This window comes from Muntiacus reevesi, chromosome 17, assembly GCF_963930625.1.
Source record: "Muntiacus reevesi chromosome 17, mMunRee1.1, whole genome shotgun sequence".
In the NCBI taxonomy this organism is placed as follows: Eukaryota; Metazoa; Chordata; class Mammalia; order Artiodactyla; family Cervidae; genus Muntiacus; species Muntiacus reevesi.
The window spans coordinates 49,291,462-49,306,637 of record NC_089265.1 but is presented as its reverse complement, the minus strand read 5'-3'; the positions used below and the strand labels follow the sequence as shown (position 1 = coordinate 49,306,637).

The 15,176-nt window shown below is 39.0% G+C and overlaps 1 protein-coding gene across 6 annotated transcripts in view; it reads left to right on the top strand.

Moving 5' to 3' along the window:
* Positions 1–15,176, top strand: part of PRUNE2 (prune homolog 2 with BCH domain) — a 281,565-nt gene that overhangs the window by 232,000 nt on the left and 34,389 nt on the right. For all 6 annotated transcript variants that reach the window (XM_065908127.1, XM_065908124.1, XM_065908123.1 and 3 more), the window contains exons 10-11: positions 6,821–6,900; positions 10,332–10,532. In XM_065908127.1, coding sequence (XP_065764199.1) covers positions 6,821–6,900; positions 10,332–10,532 — 281 coding nt within the window. The remainder of the gene's footprint in view (positions 1–6,820; positions 6,901–10,331; positions 10,533–15,176) is intronic.

The window sequence follows — 15,176 nt, the reverse complement described above, 5'->3', positions numbered from 1 at the left end:
AGCTTTGTACCTGCTGCTGCTGCTGCTGCCAAGCCGCTTCAGTCGTGTCCGACTCTGTGCGACCCCATAGACGGCAGCCCACCAGGCTCCCCCGTCCCTGGGATTCTCCAGGCAAGAACACTGGAGTGGGGTGCCGTTTCCTTCTCCAGTGCATGAAAGTGAAAAGTGAATGTGAAGTCGCTCAGTCGTGTCCAACTCTTTGTGACCCCATGGACTGTACCCTACCAGGCTCCTCCATCCATGGGATTTTCCAGGCAAGAGTACTGGAGTGGGGTGCCATTGCCTTTCCACCTTTGTACCTAGTCTAAAGATAAAAGGGTGGGTTTAACCAGGTGCCAGGGTTTTGCTTTTGTGATTGGTCTTTTACTCTGTGGTGTCAGGACTGCCTTGCTCCACAGCATGCTGGTTTCTTTATGAAGAAGTAAGTACCAGAAACACAAAATCTGGTAATACAAATTCTTCTAATAGAAATGGGATCCATTCTCAAATTGAAGAATTCCATTTATGTCACTGTCCCCCACTTGGTGGTGTTTGTGATGAGATAGGTGCCCACATTTAGTATAAATAGCATGAAGTTACCTAAGAGCATGGTTCTTTTTCTAACTTCCTGGATTGAGTTGAGCCCTTAGCTAATTCATTCATTTTATTTTCTAATATTTGAGTTCAAGGCTATTTATTTTACTCTAGGAATTTCGTTAGCTGCTTTCACAAGTTTTGATACGTCTTGCTTTATTGTTCAACAACTTACAAATGTGTTCTCCAGTTTCCAGTCTTTTATAATTGATTTCTTATATGTTATCCTGAAGTCAGAAAATATAAAGTACATGCAGTATAGTGGCTCAGATGGTAAAGAATCTGCCTGCAATGCAGGAGACCTGGGTTTGATCCCTAGGTCAGGAATATCCCCTGGAGAAGGGAATGGCTACCCACTCCAGTATTCTTGCCTGGAGAATTTCATGGACAGAGGAGCCTGGTGGGCTATAGTCAATGGGGTCACAAAGAGTCGGACATGATTGAGTGACTAACACTAACTAATATTGACTTTTGGTATTTTACATGACATTTTATACAATTTTAATGGTTAAAAAAGATGTGTAATTTTCTTGAATGCAGATCTGTCCATTAGATTAAGCTGTTAGTACTTTGTTCAGATCTTCTGTGTCTTCATGCATTTTTTTCAGATTTATAAATTCTTGAGACATATTCAAGTCCCCCCATGAAATCAATTTCTCCTTATAATTTATACTTGACTTTTTTTTTGGCTTATGTTGTTAAAAGCATATTGACTCTGGATCAATATATCTTCTGAGAAATTACTCCTTTTATCATAAAGTATTAACTTTCTTAACCCTTAATAATACTTTTCTGCCCAAAGTCTATTTTGTTTGATACTAATTTTGTGACACTTGCTTCCTGTGGCTAATGTTTTTCTGATATTTCTTTTTATAACGCTTCATCATCAACACTTCTGCATTATTATTTTTAGATGTTCCTTTTTTAAGCAGCATGGCTACTCAGGGTAAATGACATTACCTGCTATGACAGACAACCCCAAATCTCAGCGCTTTAACACCATGAAGATTTAAAAATTATTAATTATTATAATCTTTCATATTATTCATTTATTAAAACTTTTATTGCTAGTTCTTCTGTTTACCGCATCTGCTGTCAATTTTTCATATTGTTTTTCCCTGGTGTAGTTTGTAGCTTAGGGGGTGTGGGTTGGGGATGTTGGTGTGAGTTCATCTTTTAGACGGTTTTTAACTTTCTCCTAAGAGGATTTCCAGTGAATCCTAGTTAGTGAAATAGCACTGCCAAGTAGTTTGATATTTGATTCTCCTGGAACCCTGGGGATCTAGGCTTTTAATGGTCCTAGGTGAATTTTAATTCTAATCTCTTAACTTGGGTTTGCTACATCATTCAGGTAATATAAATCAGACACACTTGGCATACAAGTAGTATGTCTAATTTTCACTGGTTGCTTTTTATTTTCCACCCAAGATTCCAGGCAGACTATGCTTTCTGAGGCCAGAGGATAAAGTTTGTTCTCACTCTCTTTTTATTAAGAGGGTGGTTCTTTAGGGAGCATGGCCTTATGTGGAAGTTCAGATCTAGGTCTTTCTTCTAGCACCTGGAGGTCAATTCTCCTGTGGGGCCCTAAGGCCTATGTCCAGTCCAGAATGCTGATGACTGCCTTTCACCAGCTTTCTAGAATAACTGTTCGTTTCTGGCACCTGGAATTTCCCTTGGTCTCTTTCAAGTTTGGAAATGTATTGATTACTTTTAGAGTGTTCTGTCTTACATAGCATTTCTTAGTATTTATGATGATAAGTGACATTACACCTTGTCAGATACTTTCTAATCTCTTCTTTTTAGCAAATAAAGTCTGAGTGACAGCTCAAGGGTTTCTGCCTTGAATTTAATAGCACTTTGATTAAACTTAGGCAACTATTTCTTTTAGGTGAGTGATTCTAAGTTTCCATGTGTAGTGATACAAATCTTTCTTTCGGAGCAAACTTGAACAGGTCACTTTAAATAAAAGTATTTAAAAAAAAATAAATAAAAGTATTAAGTAAATTGACAAGGGCTAGGTGACTGTGAAAAACCCATACAAGTAGTATGTTAATATTCAAGTTTATAGGATACTTGAAAGCATTTGATGCTCTTCTGAGCTTTGTCCTCATCTTTTAAAGTGTTCTTTTATGTTTTAGCGACCTAGGCAGGAAGATGTGTACATCAGCCTGAGCCTGGCTGAGAGTGTGGGGAATGGGTTGGGAAATCAGGGCATAGTGTGAGTCAGATTCTCCCTTTAAAACAAGCAATAAAGATCGGAATAAACAGTAGTACTGCTCAGAATGCGTTGGATTAGCATGTGGTAACAAAGAAACCCAATATCTCTGGGTAAGACAAAACAAAAAATTCTTTCTTGCTCATATATCCAGTGAGTTTCGTTTAGTAGAGGCTCTGCTCCTCACAGACATTGGGCTGAGCTCCTCCATAGGCACCAAGGTGGGGAACAGTGCGTGGCACCCATGCTTTCTCCTAATTCTTCCTAGAAGTGAAACCTGCCACTTTGGCCACCGTTTCATTTGTCAGAGCAAGTCACATGCACACCCTAATTTCAGACGAGGACAGGGACGTACACTTCTACCACGTGTACAAAAGGTGGAGAGCCAGAACTGTTTGGTGAAGATCAGTGATGTTTGTAAAACCACCCAGCAAACAAACAATTCCGGATCCATCCTCTAGATGGAGATGTGGAGCTAAGCATCTTTTGGAGAGGATGGCCACAGTAGAGTCAGTCTTGTGTTTACAACTGCCCCCATCATGTTTGGTACCTCCGTGCTGTATGCAGAAAACCCCAAAATAAGTAGTGACTACCGATGGATACAGTAAAATACTTACCTTCACGATGGATTGATTAGTTACCCAACCGATCCTGAGAGGCGTCCATTACTGATGTAAAACTCCATGCTATTTCATTGCCAGTTATTCTGTTTGGCCGCTTTATTTCTACAAATATTTATAGGCCTAGTGTATGAATGTGGTAGTATTGACAATGGCTGCAACTTGGGTTTCCCCCAGGTTTGCCTCTAGCTATTCTGGTTCAGTGTTCCTTCTCTCTTTCCTGGGGTTTCCTAAAAAAGTCCGTCCCCATGGCCTTCTGTAATATCTGTGGGTTTGTGGGTCCCTGGCTTCTGATCACTGCCTGATCACAGCTTCAGTTTTTCTCTTCCCTCAGGCTTGTCACTTTTGGTTTTCAAGCACCTCATTAACAGGGTCTCTGCTCTGTGTTGCAAAAAGACAGTGAGAGACAGAGTCTCTATTTACTAACTTCAGTGCCTCCAGGGGCACTTAGAGTCTCTACCGAGATCTGTAGATCTCGGTATTTAGCACTGAAATTTACCCTTACCTGGGCTAATACTCAAATTTTAGGAAATTTAATTATGTTTTGTCTAACCATGACACATACTTCAGTTAAATCACTGATCCTACATTATGTTTAAAGTGAGGGGATATAATACCTTAAACTTAGTCAGTGCTTTATAATTTTCAGAGTACTTCCTTATTCTGTTTATTCTCCACAGTCCCTGTAGGGTTGGGTATTTATCATCTTCCTTTAAAATCACAAAGGTAGTTCATTTTCTCAAGGTTAATCAGCTTGTCAGTACTAACAGTAGAACTATAACCCATAACTAGACCCTCATATCTAGGACTCTTTCAATTATTCCATGATGTTGCCTATAACCTAGAAACATCAACAAAACCTGCAAAAATTTAAGATGGATACTATCTATTTTAAAACTTCGTATTGGACCTATGGCCAGCACCCTTATGTGCCCTCTGAAGCAAGTAGATATGATGTCTTTTTTTTTTTTTTAAGGTTGACTCATAGGCAACTAGGGAAAATCATGTACATGTGCATTTAGGGAAGTTCAAGTTCAGTAATTCAATCCAACACATATTTATCGGGTGTTTATACCGGGTGCTGGAGATATAATAGTGAAGAAGACAGATACGGTTTCTGTCCTCATGAAGCTTCAAGGCTAATGGAGAAAGCAGTTACAATAGACAGCAAGAGGAACTTCAATAAAGGAGACAGCATGTTTTTCTTTCAATATTATTTTTAGGCATTGCACAGTCTCTTTTATTGGTGAGGGGATGGAGGCACAGAAAGATAACTTTCCATACGACCCAGTAAGGGATGGAGCTAAGATTCGAATGTAACGGCTCTCAGCAGCATTTCACTGTGTCACAGGTACTACAGGGCTGATGTCAAGGAGAACACACCAGATGATAAGGCATCATTGTAGGGAGATTTGGAAAACTGCAGCAGTATGCAAAACCCAGACAACTATCCCTCTGGGTCCCAGGTCTTTCAAAACCAGGGCCCCTAGAAGGCCTCCTCTTTGCCCACCACTCCCACCTCCACTGCTGGACAGTCCAGTTTGCTGCCTCCCAATGCAGTGATTCTCTGGCAGGACTTCTCTTATTCCTGCCATTACATTATTGCCTTTGACTCACATGCTGACCCCTCGCTCTTTTCGACTAAGCTGCAGGACACATTTCAGAGAACATACACGGCAGAAGCCATAGCAAGTGTATGGAGAAAGACACTCCTGGTGTTTTTGAAGAGGTCTGTAGGGTTGACAGGTAAGGATGAAGGCATTTACTTCTCTCAGGAGCAGCTCTGAGTTGTTGATAACAGTTATCATTATTTTGACTCCATCATCCCATTTTCACGACAAGAATGGGGCAGGTCTATTTCAGTCTTCTGTGTCCTCAGCACGGAGTAGACACACAGTACATATTTGTTGACTAAGTGAAGCAAGTAGTTATCACAAAAACATAGGATTTTGTTTACATCATAGGCTTTATTGACAATCAGGGGTTTAACTTGGATCCTGAAAATATTGATCATCCAGGTGAGCAAACTTCAAATGTGTGGTAGACCTGGACTGAGGTGGAGAGGAGTAGCAATAAGAGGGAGGGGGAGAGGGAGGGATTAAATTTAGGACTTTAACACAAAGGTTTATCAAGTTTAAATTTAGAAGGGTGCCTACATCAGAGATATTTACCTTAGATGAGAGAAATTACATGAAAGCCCCCAAGAAGAAAAATATATAATTGTGACAAATGGGGACAAATTCAGATGTACTGAATGAAGGTCAGGAGATAAAAATAAGTCAAGGGAAAAAAAAATAAGTCAAGGGGAATTTATTGTGAACAGTGGTTCAATTCAGTTCAGTCACTCAGTCATGTCTGACTCTTTGTGACCCCATGGACTGCAGCACGCCAGGCCTCCATCACCAACTCCCAGAGTTTACTCAAACTCATGTCCATCGAGTTGGTGATGCCATCCAACCATCTCATCCTCTGTCATCTCCTCCTGCCTTCAATCTTTTCCAGAATCAGGGTCTTTTCAAATGAGTCAGTTCTTCGCATCAGGTGGCCAAAGTACTGGAGTTTCAACTTCAGCATCAGTCCTTCCAATGAATATTCAGGACTGATTTCCTTTAGGATGGACTGGTTGGATCTCCTAGTTGTCCAAGGGACTCTTAAGAGTCTTCTCCAACACCACAGAACAGTCTTCCTACAAAAGCATGTAAATTTGCCACAGTTTCCTCAGTATTTGTCTGTTTCCTTCCGCTAGTCTTACCAAATGAGCAAATATAAACAGTCCCAGGTTCAAAATTGATTAGAAAGAAAAGATAGTAACTCGTGACCAAAACCATCTTCACCAATGTGTAATTCACAATGAATTTTTAAATATCCAAAGGAGAGACAATATTAATAGTTGGTACCCCCTCAGGGATGTCAGGCACTTTCCATTCATTGCTTAATCTTTCAGCGACTTTCAGTGGTATATCCCTATTTTGCAGAGAGAGACCAGCAGAGTATGCTTTCTTGTACCCATAGCAGTTTAAGTAGCATGCTCATATTTACACAGAGGAAGAGATACATACAAAGTCAGGTCTGTCCTTACTCCAGAGCATATATTACATCTCCTGTTGGAAAGAAAAAAGTTAAATGTCTCCTTCAATATATTTTATTAGTTATTTACTTTTCCTGTCTTTGAATTTCGTGAGGTGTGTTTACTTGTGTGAACTGAGAGAAGTGACTCGCTATGTGCACAGAGGAAAAGCTGTGTCCGTGGTTCAAACTCACAGTAACTGCAGAAAGTCTGTTTTCTAATTTGGGGCCACTTACAGTGAATTCAGTACGTGTACTAGGTTTATTGAAAATACTGTCCTGGAATCTTCCTTTTCAAAGAAAATGAAATCCCACACAGTGTTTTACACTCTTTCCTTTTTTCCAGACTGCTGTCAGAGGATGTAGGAATGGACATCCGCTTTGAGGAGGGAATGCTGAGTCCCACCGATGCAGACATGAGGCCAGGTGAGAGAGTGTTCGTTCATTTCTTTCAGCGATGTTCTATATCCAAACGTGTTCATTATTCAGCGAGAGAACCATTTCCTGTGCATCCAACTTGTGATTTCAGTGATAGAGGTGAAGAGAGGGGGAAAAAAAATGTGTGAGGAAGGTGTTAGGCTTGATGTAGTTAATTATAGAGTTGACTTGAATAACCAATGAATGCAGGCTACCCTTTGTCTCCCAAGCCATGCCTAGATCTGCCAATGTTTTCAGTTCCTGTGATAATGGTTGCTTTTTTATCATAATACCAAATTCTAACCAACATCTGAGTTCACTAAATTTGCACTTAAGTGTGAGAATGTTTAAAATTAGTGATTTACAGAGAAATGCAAATCAAAACCACAATGAGGTACCATTTCATGCCAATCAGAATGAATGCTATCAAAAAGTCTACAAACAAATGCTGGAGAGGGTGTGGAGAAAAGGGAACCCTCTTACACTGTTGGTGGGAATGCAAACTAGTACAGCTGCTATGGAGAACAGTGAGGAGATTCCTTAAAAAACTGGAAATAGAACTGCCATATGACCCAGCAATCCCACTTCTGGGCATACACACTGAGGAAACCAGATCTGAAAGAGACACGTGCACCTCAATGTTCATCGCAGCACTGTTTATAATAGCCAGGACATGGAAGCAACCTAGATGCCCATCAGCAGACGAATGGATAAGGAAGCTGTGGTACATATACACAATGGAATATTACTCAGCTATTAAAAAGAATACATTTGAATCAGTTCTAATGAGGTGGATAAAACTGGAGCCTATTATACAGAGTGAAGTAAGTCAGAAAGAAAAACACCAATATAGTATACTAACGCATATATAATGGAATTTAGAAAGATGGTAATGATGACCCTATATGCAAGACAGCAAAAGAGACACAGATGTATATAACAGTCTTTTGGACTCTGTGGGAGAAGGCGAGGGCGGGATGATCTGAGAGAATAGCATTAAAACATATATATTACCATATGTGAAACAGATCACTAGCCCAAGTTCAATGCATGAGACAGGTGCTCAGGGCTGGTGCACTGGGATGACCCTGAGGGATGGGATGGGGAGAGAAGTGGGGGGGGGGTTCAGGATGGGGAACACATGTACACCCATGGCTGATTCATGTCAATGTATGGCAAAAACCACTACAATATTGTAAAGTAATTAGCCTCCAATTAAAATAAATAAATTAATTAAATAAATAAAATTAGTGATTTAATATTAAGAATGCTTAGTATCCTGATTATTAAAAAAAGAAAAACCCAAAACCACCCTCTAAGAATTTATGACCCAAGGCATATACAAAATGGAATTTAAAGTTTTTAGTTGCAACTTGTATGACTCCTACTTTGTACTAGGTTCTCTCCTTTGCACTATACCAGCTGTAGGATCTTACCTAGATCCTGAACTCTTGAGATTATTAGTCAAGCCTAGAATTGAAAAAGAAGGGAGTCATTTGTTTTTTCCTGTCCAGGTATTTAAAGTATATTCTTCAAAGTACTAATCATGTGACATAACTATTCTTAAGTGTCCCCTGGCAGAGTAAGCGTGGGAGCACCTGCCCCTCTCTGCTCCACTCTTCAGATTCACAGTTCTGTCTCTTTTCTCTTTTTGTTATTTTGGTCATGCTGTGTGGATTGTGGGATCTTAGTTCCCTTACCAGGGATCAAATCCTGGTCTCCTTCAGTGGAGGTGCCGAACCCTAACCACTGGACCATCAAGGAATTCCCACAATTCACTTTTTAAATTTAATTTTCATTTTATATTAAAGTGTAGTTGATTTACAATGTTGTGTTAGTTTCAGGTATATAGCAAAGTGATTGTTATGCATAAACATAATCCATTCTTCTTTGGATTCTTTTCCCCTGTAAGCTATTCAGAACATTGAATAGAATTCCCTGTGCTATACAGTAGGTCTTTGTTAATTACCTGTTTTATATATAGTAGTGTGTACATGTTAATCTCAATCCCACAATTCACTTTTGAATAATAAAGGTGCTAAAGCTTTCATTGTCCTGTAGGGTAGCTGTTAGCCACATGTGGCTACTAAAGTTCATTAAAATTTAAAATAAACTTGAAATGTACAGTTTGTCAATTGCACTAACTTCATTTCAAGTGCCTAGAAGCCATATATGTAACATTTCTACCATCACAAAACAATTTTTTTGGACAGGACACGTCTGAGAATCCCTGTGGAATCCCAATGTTTTACAAACTTACTAGTCAACAAGTGTGGTAATCAGTCAGTCATGTCCAACTTTTTGTGATTCCATGGACTATAGCCTGTCAGGCTCCTCTGTCCATAGAATTCTCCAGGCAAGAATACTGGAGTGGGTTGCCATTTCCTTCTTTAGGGGATCTTCCCGACCTAGGAATCGAATGCTGTCTCCTGCATTGCAGGCATATTCTTTACCATCTGAGCCACCAGGGAAGTCCCTCAATGTTTTACAAAACCAATGTTTTATTGGTCAATAGAAACTTTTTTTCCAAGTAATACATAGCGATATTACATGGAACACAGTTTAGGTGGTTTTCTATATAGAAAAAAATCTTAATGACAAAGAAACAGTGTTAGTTTCCTTGGGACAAGACCAGAGTTCGAACTGCAGAATTGATAGGTATACTAAATGGCCTTCAAAACTTTTTGTTACAGGGAATCCTGAAATTTTTATTGTTAATGTGTCTCTGTACCATTGTTTATCTGGGATCAACTTGGTTAAAGATTACTTCTCCAGTTCTGCTTCTGATAAGTGAAAGGCACTTGAGCAACAAGATGCATATTACAGTGGAAGAGTGGGAACTAATTCTATGAGCCTTACACAAGGAGACTATCACTATGGTACAAGACCCAGTGTCAGGCAATATTGGCATAAGAAGTAATGACTGCTTGAGCAAGGAATGTAATCTGGGAGGATACCTCAGTTTTTTTTTGAAAAAAGAAAGAATGCCAGCCAAGGAAAGTTCACAATAGAGTTGTTAGGAACTAAAGAGACGTATTTGGGGAGTATCTGTAAACATAACATAAAGTTCATATCCTCATTGTAAGTTATGTGTAAAGCTTAATTGTTTCTCTTAATATGCATCATAAAAAATTTAATCCAATATTATGTCAGTGCCAGGTTTTCAAGCCTGAACAGGGCAGTTCTAAAGACTAGATCTCTGCCCATTTAGCAATGACTCCCACTTCCTATTTCTGCATGACCAGAGCTGATGTGGCTGGAGGAACCCACTACTGAGGCCTGCTGGTCAAAAAGGGGGCCAAACCCTAAGTAAGGACTTTTAGCAGGTGGAGCCTTTGCTGAAAGGGCCTTAAAACTGTTTTCCCACTGGGGCCACACCCACTGTTGGCAATCCTGTGTATGATGGTCTAACACTTACTGCTGCTCTTTATCTTCTTTAGAACCTCCTAATTCTCTGGATCTCGATAGCACTCATCCTCGGAGAATCAAACTCACAGCCCCAAATATCAATCTGTCTCTGGATCAAAGTGAAGGGTCTGTTCTCTCTGATGATAACTTGGACAGTCCAGATGAGATTGATATCAATGTGGATGAACTTGAGACTCCCGATGAAGCAGATTCTTTTGAGTACACTGGCCATGGTAAGTTGCCAAGTTGGCAGGCGGAAGTTAAGTGAAAGATTATCTAATCATATCTAATGGCATCTAAGTGGCATTAGGAACAAACCTCCCATTGTGTTGCTGCGGGCTGCTTTTTTGTGATTTCTAGAAGCTTCTATTTGTGTCTCAGGTCATAGGTGGCCATGATTGATGGTTTAGATCTAGACAGAACTGCATGGTTCACAGAGGTCAGACACAACCATCACGCCTTTGTCAAACCCCTGCTCTGTGCCAGGCCTTGTGTTTGGCTGAGGTTGGAAGAAAACTGTTACATTCTGTGTCATCAGAAAACTGGGACTGGGTTTACAGAGAAAGAAAATTTAATCTGGAAGATAAAACTTGAAGTGGAAAAATTAGAGCTTACCAATTTCTCTGTACAACCTCCCATGGTCTGGAATGTTCTTTCCCACACATTCTACATGGGTGGTTCCTTGTTTTTATTCAGATCTTAATCAGATGTCACCTCCTCAGAGAGGCCTTCCTTGACCTCTGTAATCAGAGGTACCCATGCCACCCCCACCATCTAGTCATACTCTACCTCAGTATTCATTTTATTTTCCATGTGTCACACTAATTGAAATCATATAATTTAACTGTTCGCATCTCACTTATCTTTCTCTTTGTATTAGAATGCCTGTTCCATAAGGCCAGAGACTTTCTTATGCTTGATGCTATATCACCAATAAAGTACGAAGGAAGGAGGGATTGGGGTAGGGTGTGGTGGAGGGAGAATAATAAGTCAGAAGATTAAAAACTTGCTTATCAAACCTGGGCACTCCTGATATGATTACCATTCTTATTATATGATTTAATATATTATATCATATTATATGATTACCAGTTCTTTCTCTTGCTCAATGAAATTGCTTTAGTTAAGAAATATATACACAGTATTTGCTTTAAAAAAATGGCATCATCTAGTTTCAGCTTTACAGGGTGGCATTCTTTGACTTTATAAATTTGAATTTGAAAGTAAGAGAATCCTGGCTATATCTACTGCTTTGATATATTGTGAAAATTAGTAAAAAAGGAAATGCCACAATTGAACAGATGCCCTAACTTTTAGAGCCATACTAATTCCACCAGTTTCATTCATAGAAAAACATAACTAGGAAATGAGGAGAGTCAACATCAAATGACTTAATTAACTCCACCAATGGTCATTGACCAACCAGGGCTACAACCACAACCAGCCTAGATTCAGACCCTACTTTCACAGTGTGGAAAGCTAAGAGAATAGGATGTAGGTAAACTACTTGTATTATAGTTTATTATGTTTAAGTAGAGATTTGATACTGCATTTTATCATGTTCTTAGATTCGTATAGTTATCGGGATATTTGACCCTGTGAGTTGAAATACACAAACAGGAGGTGAAAGGTCTTGACCTCATATTCTTTTCTGCCATCTCAGACACTCTTCCTCAGCCACTCCATCCTTCCCAGCTGCCTCCAGCTGTCCCAGTCCCTTTCCTGCTAATAAACCTTCAAGTGTAAAAGTCATGCGTTGACTTAATCTCAGAGAAGACAGCTGTGGCATGACCCTGCAGGTCCCTCCCTCTCCTCCCGCTGTACGTCTCTGTTGCCCTGGAGAACTGTGTCACCCCACATCTGAACCTTTTATTTTTATAAATAGTAAAACTGTCAAGCCAAGTGGTGGTGGCTGAGCAAACTGGTAATTAGAGCTGCCACTTGCTGACATAGTTCTTTTTATTTAGTCAACACAGTTATGTTGAAAGAACCAGTTTAACAGCCACAACCCTGCTTTTAGGTCTTAAAGGAGAAAATTTTAGTGTAAGTTGAATTTTAAAGTCCACCTTGATTTTCACATGAAAGGAGTATGTTCAGTCACCAGCATTAAATGTTGAAAACACTAAGTATATCTGAATAGCTATGTTTTGTAATGCAGACATAGATAACTGACTATAAAAGAGTCTAATGTATATTAGAGTCTCAAAGTATGAAAGTAATGCTTGAAAGCTGCGTAGTTTTGCTGGTTTTTGTTTCTTATGCGAATGTTCTAACTAGGTATATAGATTCTAAACAAAACTGGAGTTTTTAAGTCACAGGGTTTTAAAAGTGTTTGGTCAGTAATTAATTTTATTTAATGAACACTTTTCATAGTTCTTGCTGTGTGTCAAGGATCTATGCTAGCTGCTTTATAAATATTAATTGTATTAATCCTCATGTCAACTCTGTGAACAGGTATTATGTTACCCCCAGAGGTTTAGTGATTCACCTAAAGTCACGTAGTTAGTAAATGTCAGAGCCAGCACAAAACCCGAGTTGTCTGCAACTCCTGGGCCATGCTCCTTCTCCAGAAATGCACTGACAGTGAACAGGAGGGTCTTTTACTGTGTCAGGATAGCATGCCTGAAGTCAAGCCTAATGACCCACCTTCACATTTGCATGCTGTTTTAATCCCACCATTTTGGGGTGACTTGAGGGCCCTTGGTTTCCCAAGTGCTTGAAGGATGTTCACACTATTTGCCTGTTTTAGTCAGTAGTTGGTGACCAAATATTGATGCCAGATTATTTGCCCATGGTGTGATTTTGCTTATGGAAAAAATTTTTAAGCTCATTATCAAAAGATGTTAAGTTGATCATCCCTTCCAAGCAGCTTTAATAATTGTGTCCAAATAGTTGGAAAATACCATTCAAAGGATGATATAATGGAGGCTTGATGTCCTTTGATATTTATAAATGTCAAATATATCAAAAATATGTAGATAGTGAAGGATTTACCAGATGAGTCTTTTTTTAACTAAGGGAGATCTAGCTTTTTTAGAGATACTTTATTAAACTAATTCTATAAACTTGAAATATCCAAAGTCAGAAAAAATTATGATGACCTATTTCTGTTTTCAAACTGACCACAGAATTATTTTTACCATAATTCAGATCTAAGCAAAGGCATTTTGTAAGGGAAATGGAAAAATGATAACGAATTTTAGCCTGAATATTTCTGGTAAGAACACTGTAAGAAACATTCATGTGCTCATGTATTTTTTCTTCCTAGGCTCCTAGCAATGTTTAGTGACCTCATTTATCTTTTCTAAAACTAACCCCTGACGGACAGTTTCCTATGTGAATAAGGTAGCCTCACATTTTTTCCAGATAATCAGGTAGTCACTTCATTTAACTTTAACCTCATTTCTGTGGTCATTATTTTCACAGCCTGCAGGCAACCAGCTTATGAAATCAACTCCCTGTTTTAACTCTGCTTATAAACCAGTCAAGTGCGGAGCTTATTCTATTGTACCCACAAGCATGATACATGATAATGGTGATGTGGTCTGAAAAGATTATTTTCCTTGTATTTTTGTGTGCTGAGTTATCACATTCCAATTAACTACATACCTGTTCTGAAGAACTTTAAAGACCTTCTTAATTGTGTACAGGATGTCTTTCCTCTAACAAGAAGTTCAAATGGAGTGGGGGGGCAGGGGGTGGAGTATGAAAAGATGAAAGTGGGAAGACCATCAGAAAGTTACTCTTGTCTTGTCATCTGGGAAAAAGATGTGCCTAGGACTCTAGCAATAGCAAGGAGAATGGAGAAAGCCCGTTTGAATCCCAGCTCTGCTCTTTCCAACGGGACTGAACCATACTTCGACAGGAAAAAAGTATTTTCTCAGTTTGTGATACTGACAGAAGATGAAGCTTCATTCTGTCAGGAAAAGTCTGCAGAGATATGTCCATATGCTTTTGAACAATTTGGGGGAAAAAAAAAAAGATTATTTTCCATAAAAAGCTCCCTCCCCCTAAAACTATATATGCTTCTGGCTCAACACAACCTTGATACACATTGGATACTAAGTAGCAATAAAAGGGAGAGATGAAAGGTATATTAAAAATGAAAATTAAAAACTAGTTAATAAATCTCCTTGGGTATTAAATATTAAACATGTCTTGAATGATGAAGTGTCATTTAGGAAGCACTCCTACAAATTAAATTAGCAACATTCAACCTATTCTCTAGGTCAGTAGTCTAGATTAATACATAGTATGTTCATGATTCATATATAAATAACTATGCCTAGGTTAGTGATCAAATATGTCATGAATAATAATATCTAAACTCATTTTCTTCCTGGGAGTGATTTCTAAAGATAATACAAATAAGGGGGGGGGAGCTATTTGGTTTAAAAAAATTAGAAGTTCAAACATACTGAATGTCTTTGAAGGCATTTTTCAGATTATTCCCATTATCAGTGCAAGAACACAACATAGAGACCAAGTCCCCTTTACAGATGTATGTCCCTACTGGCGGCCACAGCTGACCTCATCTTCCATGGGTTCATATGATCATCGACGTAGATTCCTCACTGTGATCTTTCAGTACAGGGTATTCAGAGCCTGTGTCCTAAATCATCTCATCAAAGACAAAAGAAAATGTTCAAGTTGACTTCTCCCTTGCGTACCAGGGCTAATTGATTTCAACAGCAAGCAGCAAGGGAGAAAAGCTTGTTGTTCAGAAAAGAAGACAAAGAAAATCAAGCATTTCTTAGTGATGAGAGCATGAGACCAAACATTAAATTTGAAGGGCCTAGGGAGAGAAGTTTAAATGAGACCCGAAACTTTTGAACATAGTGAGAAAATGATGGCAGGGGGAAAGATGGTAATTTATA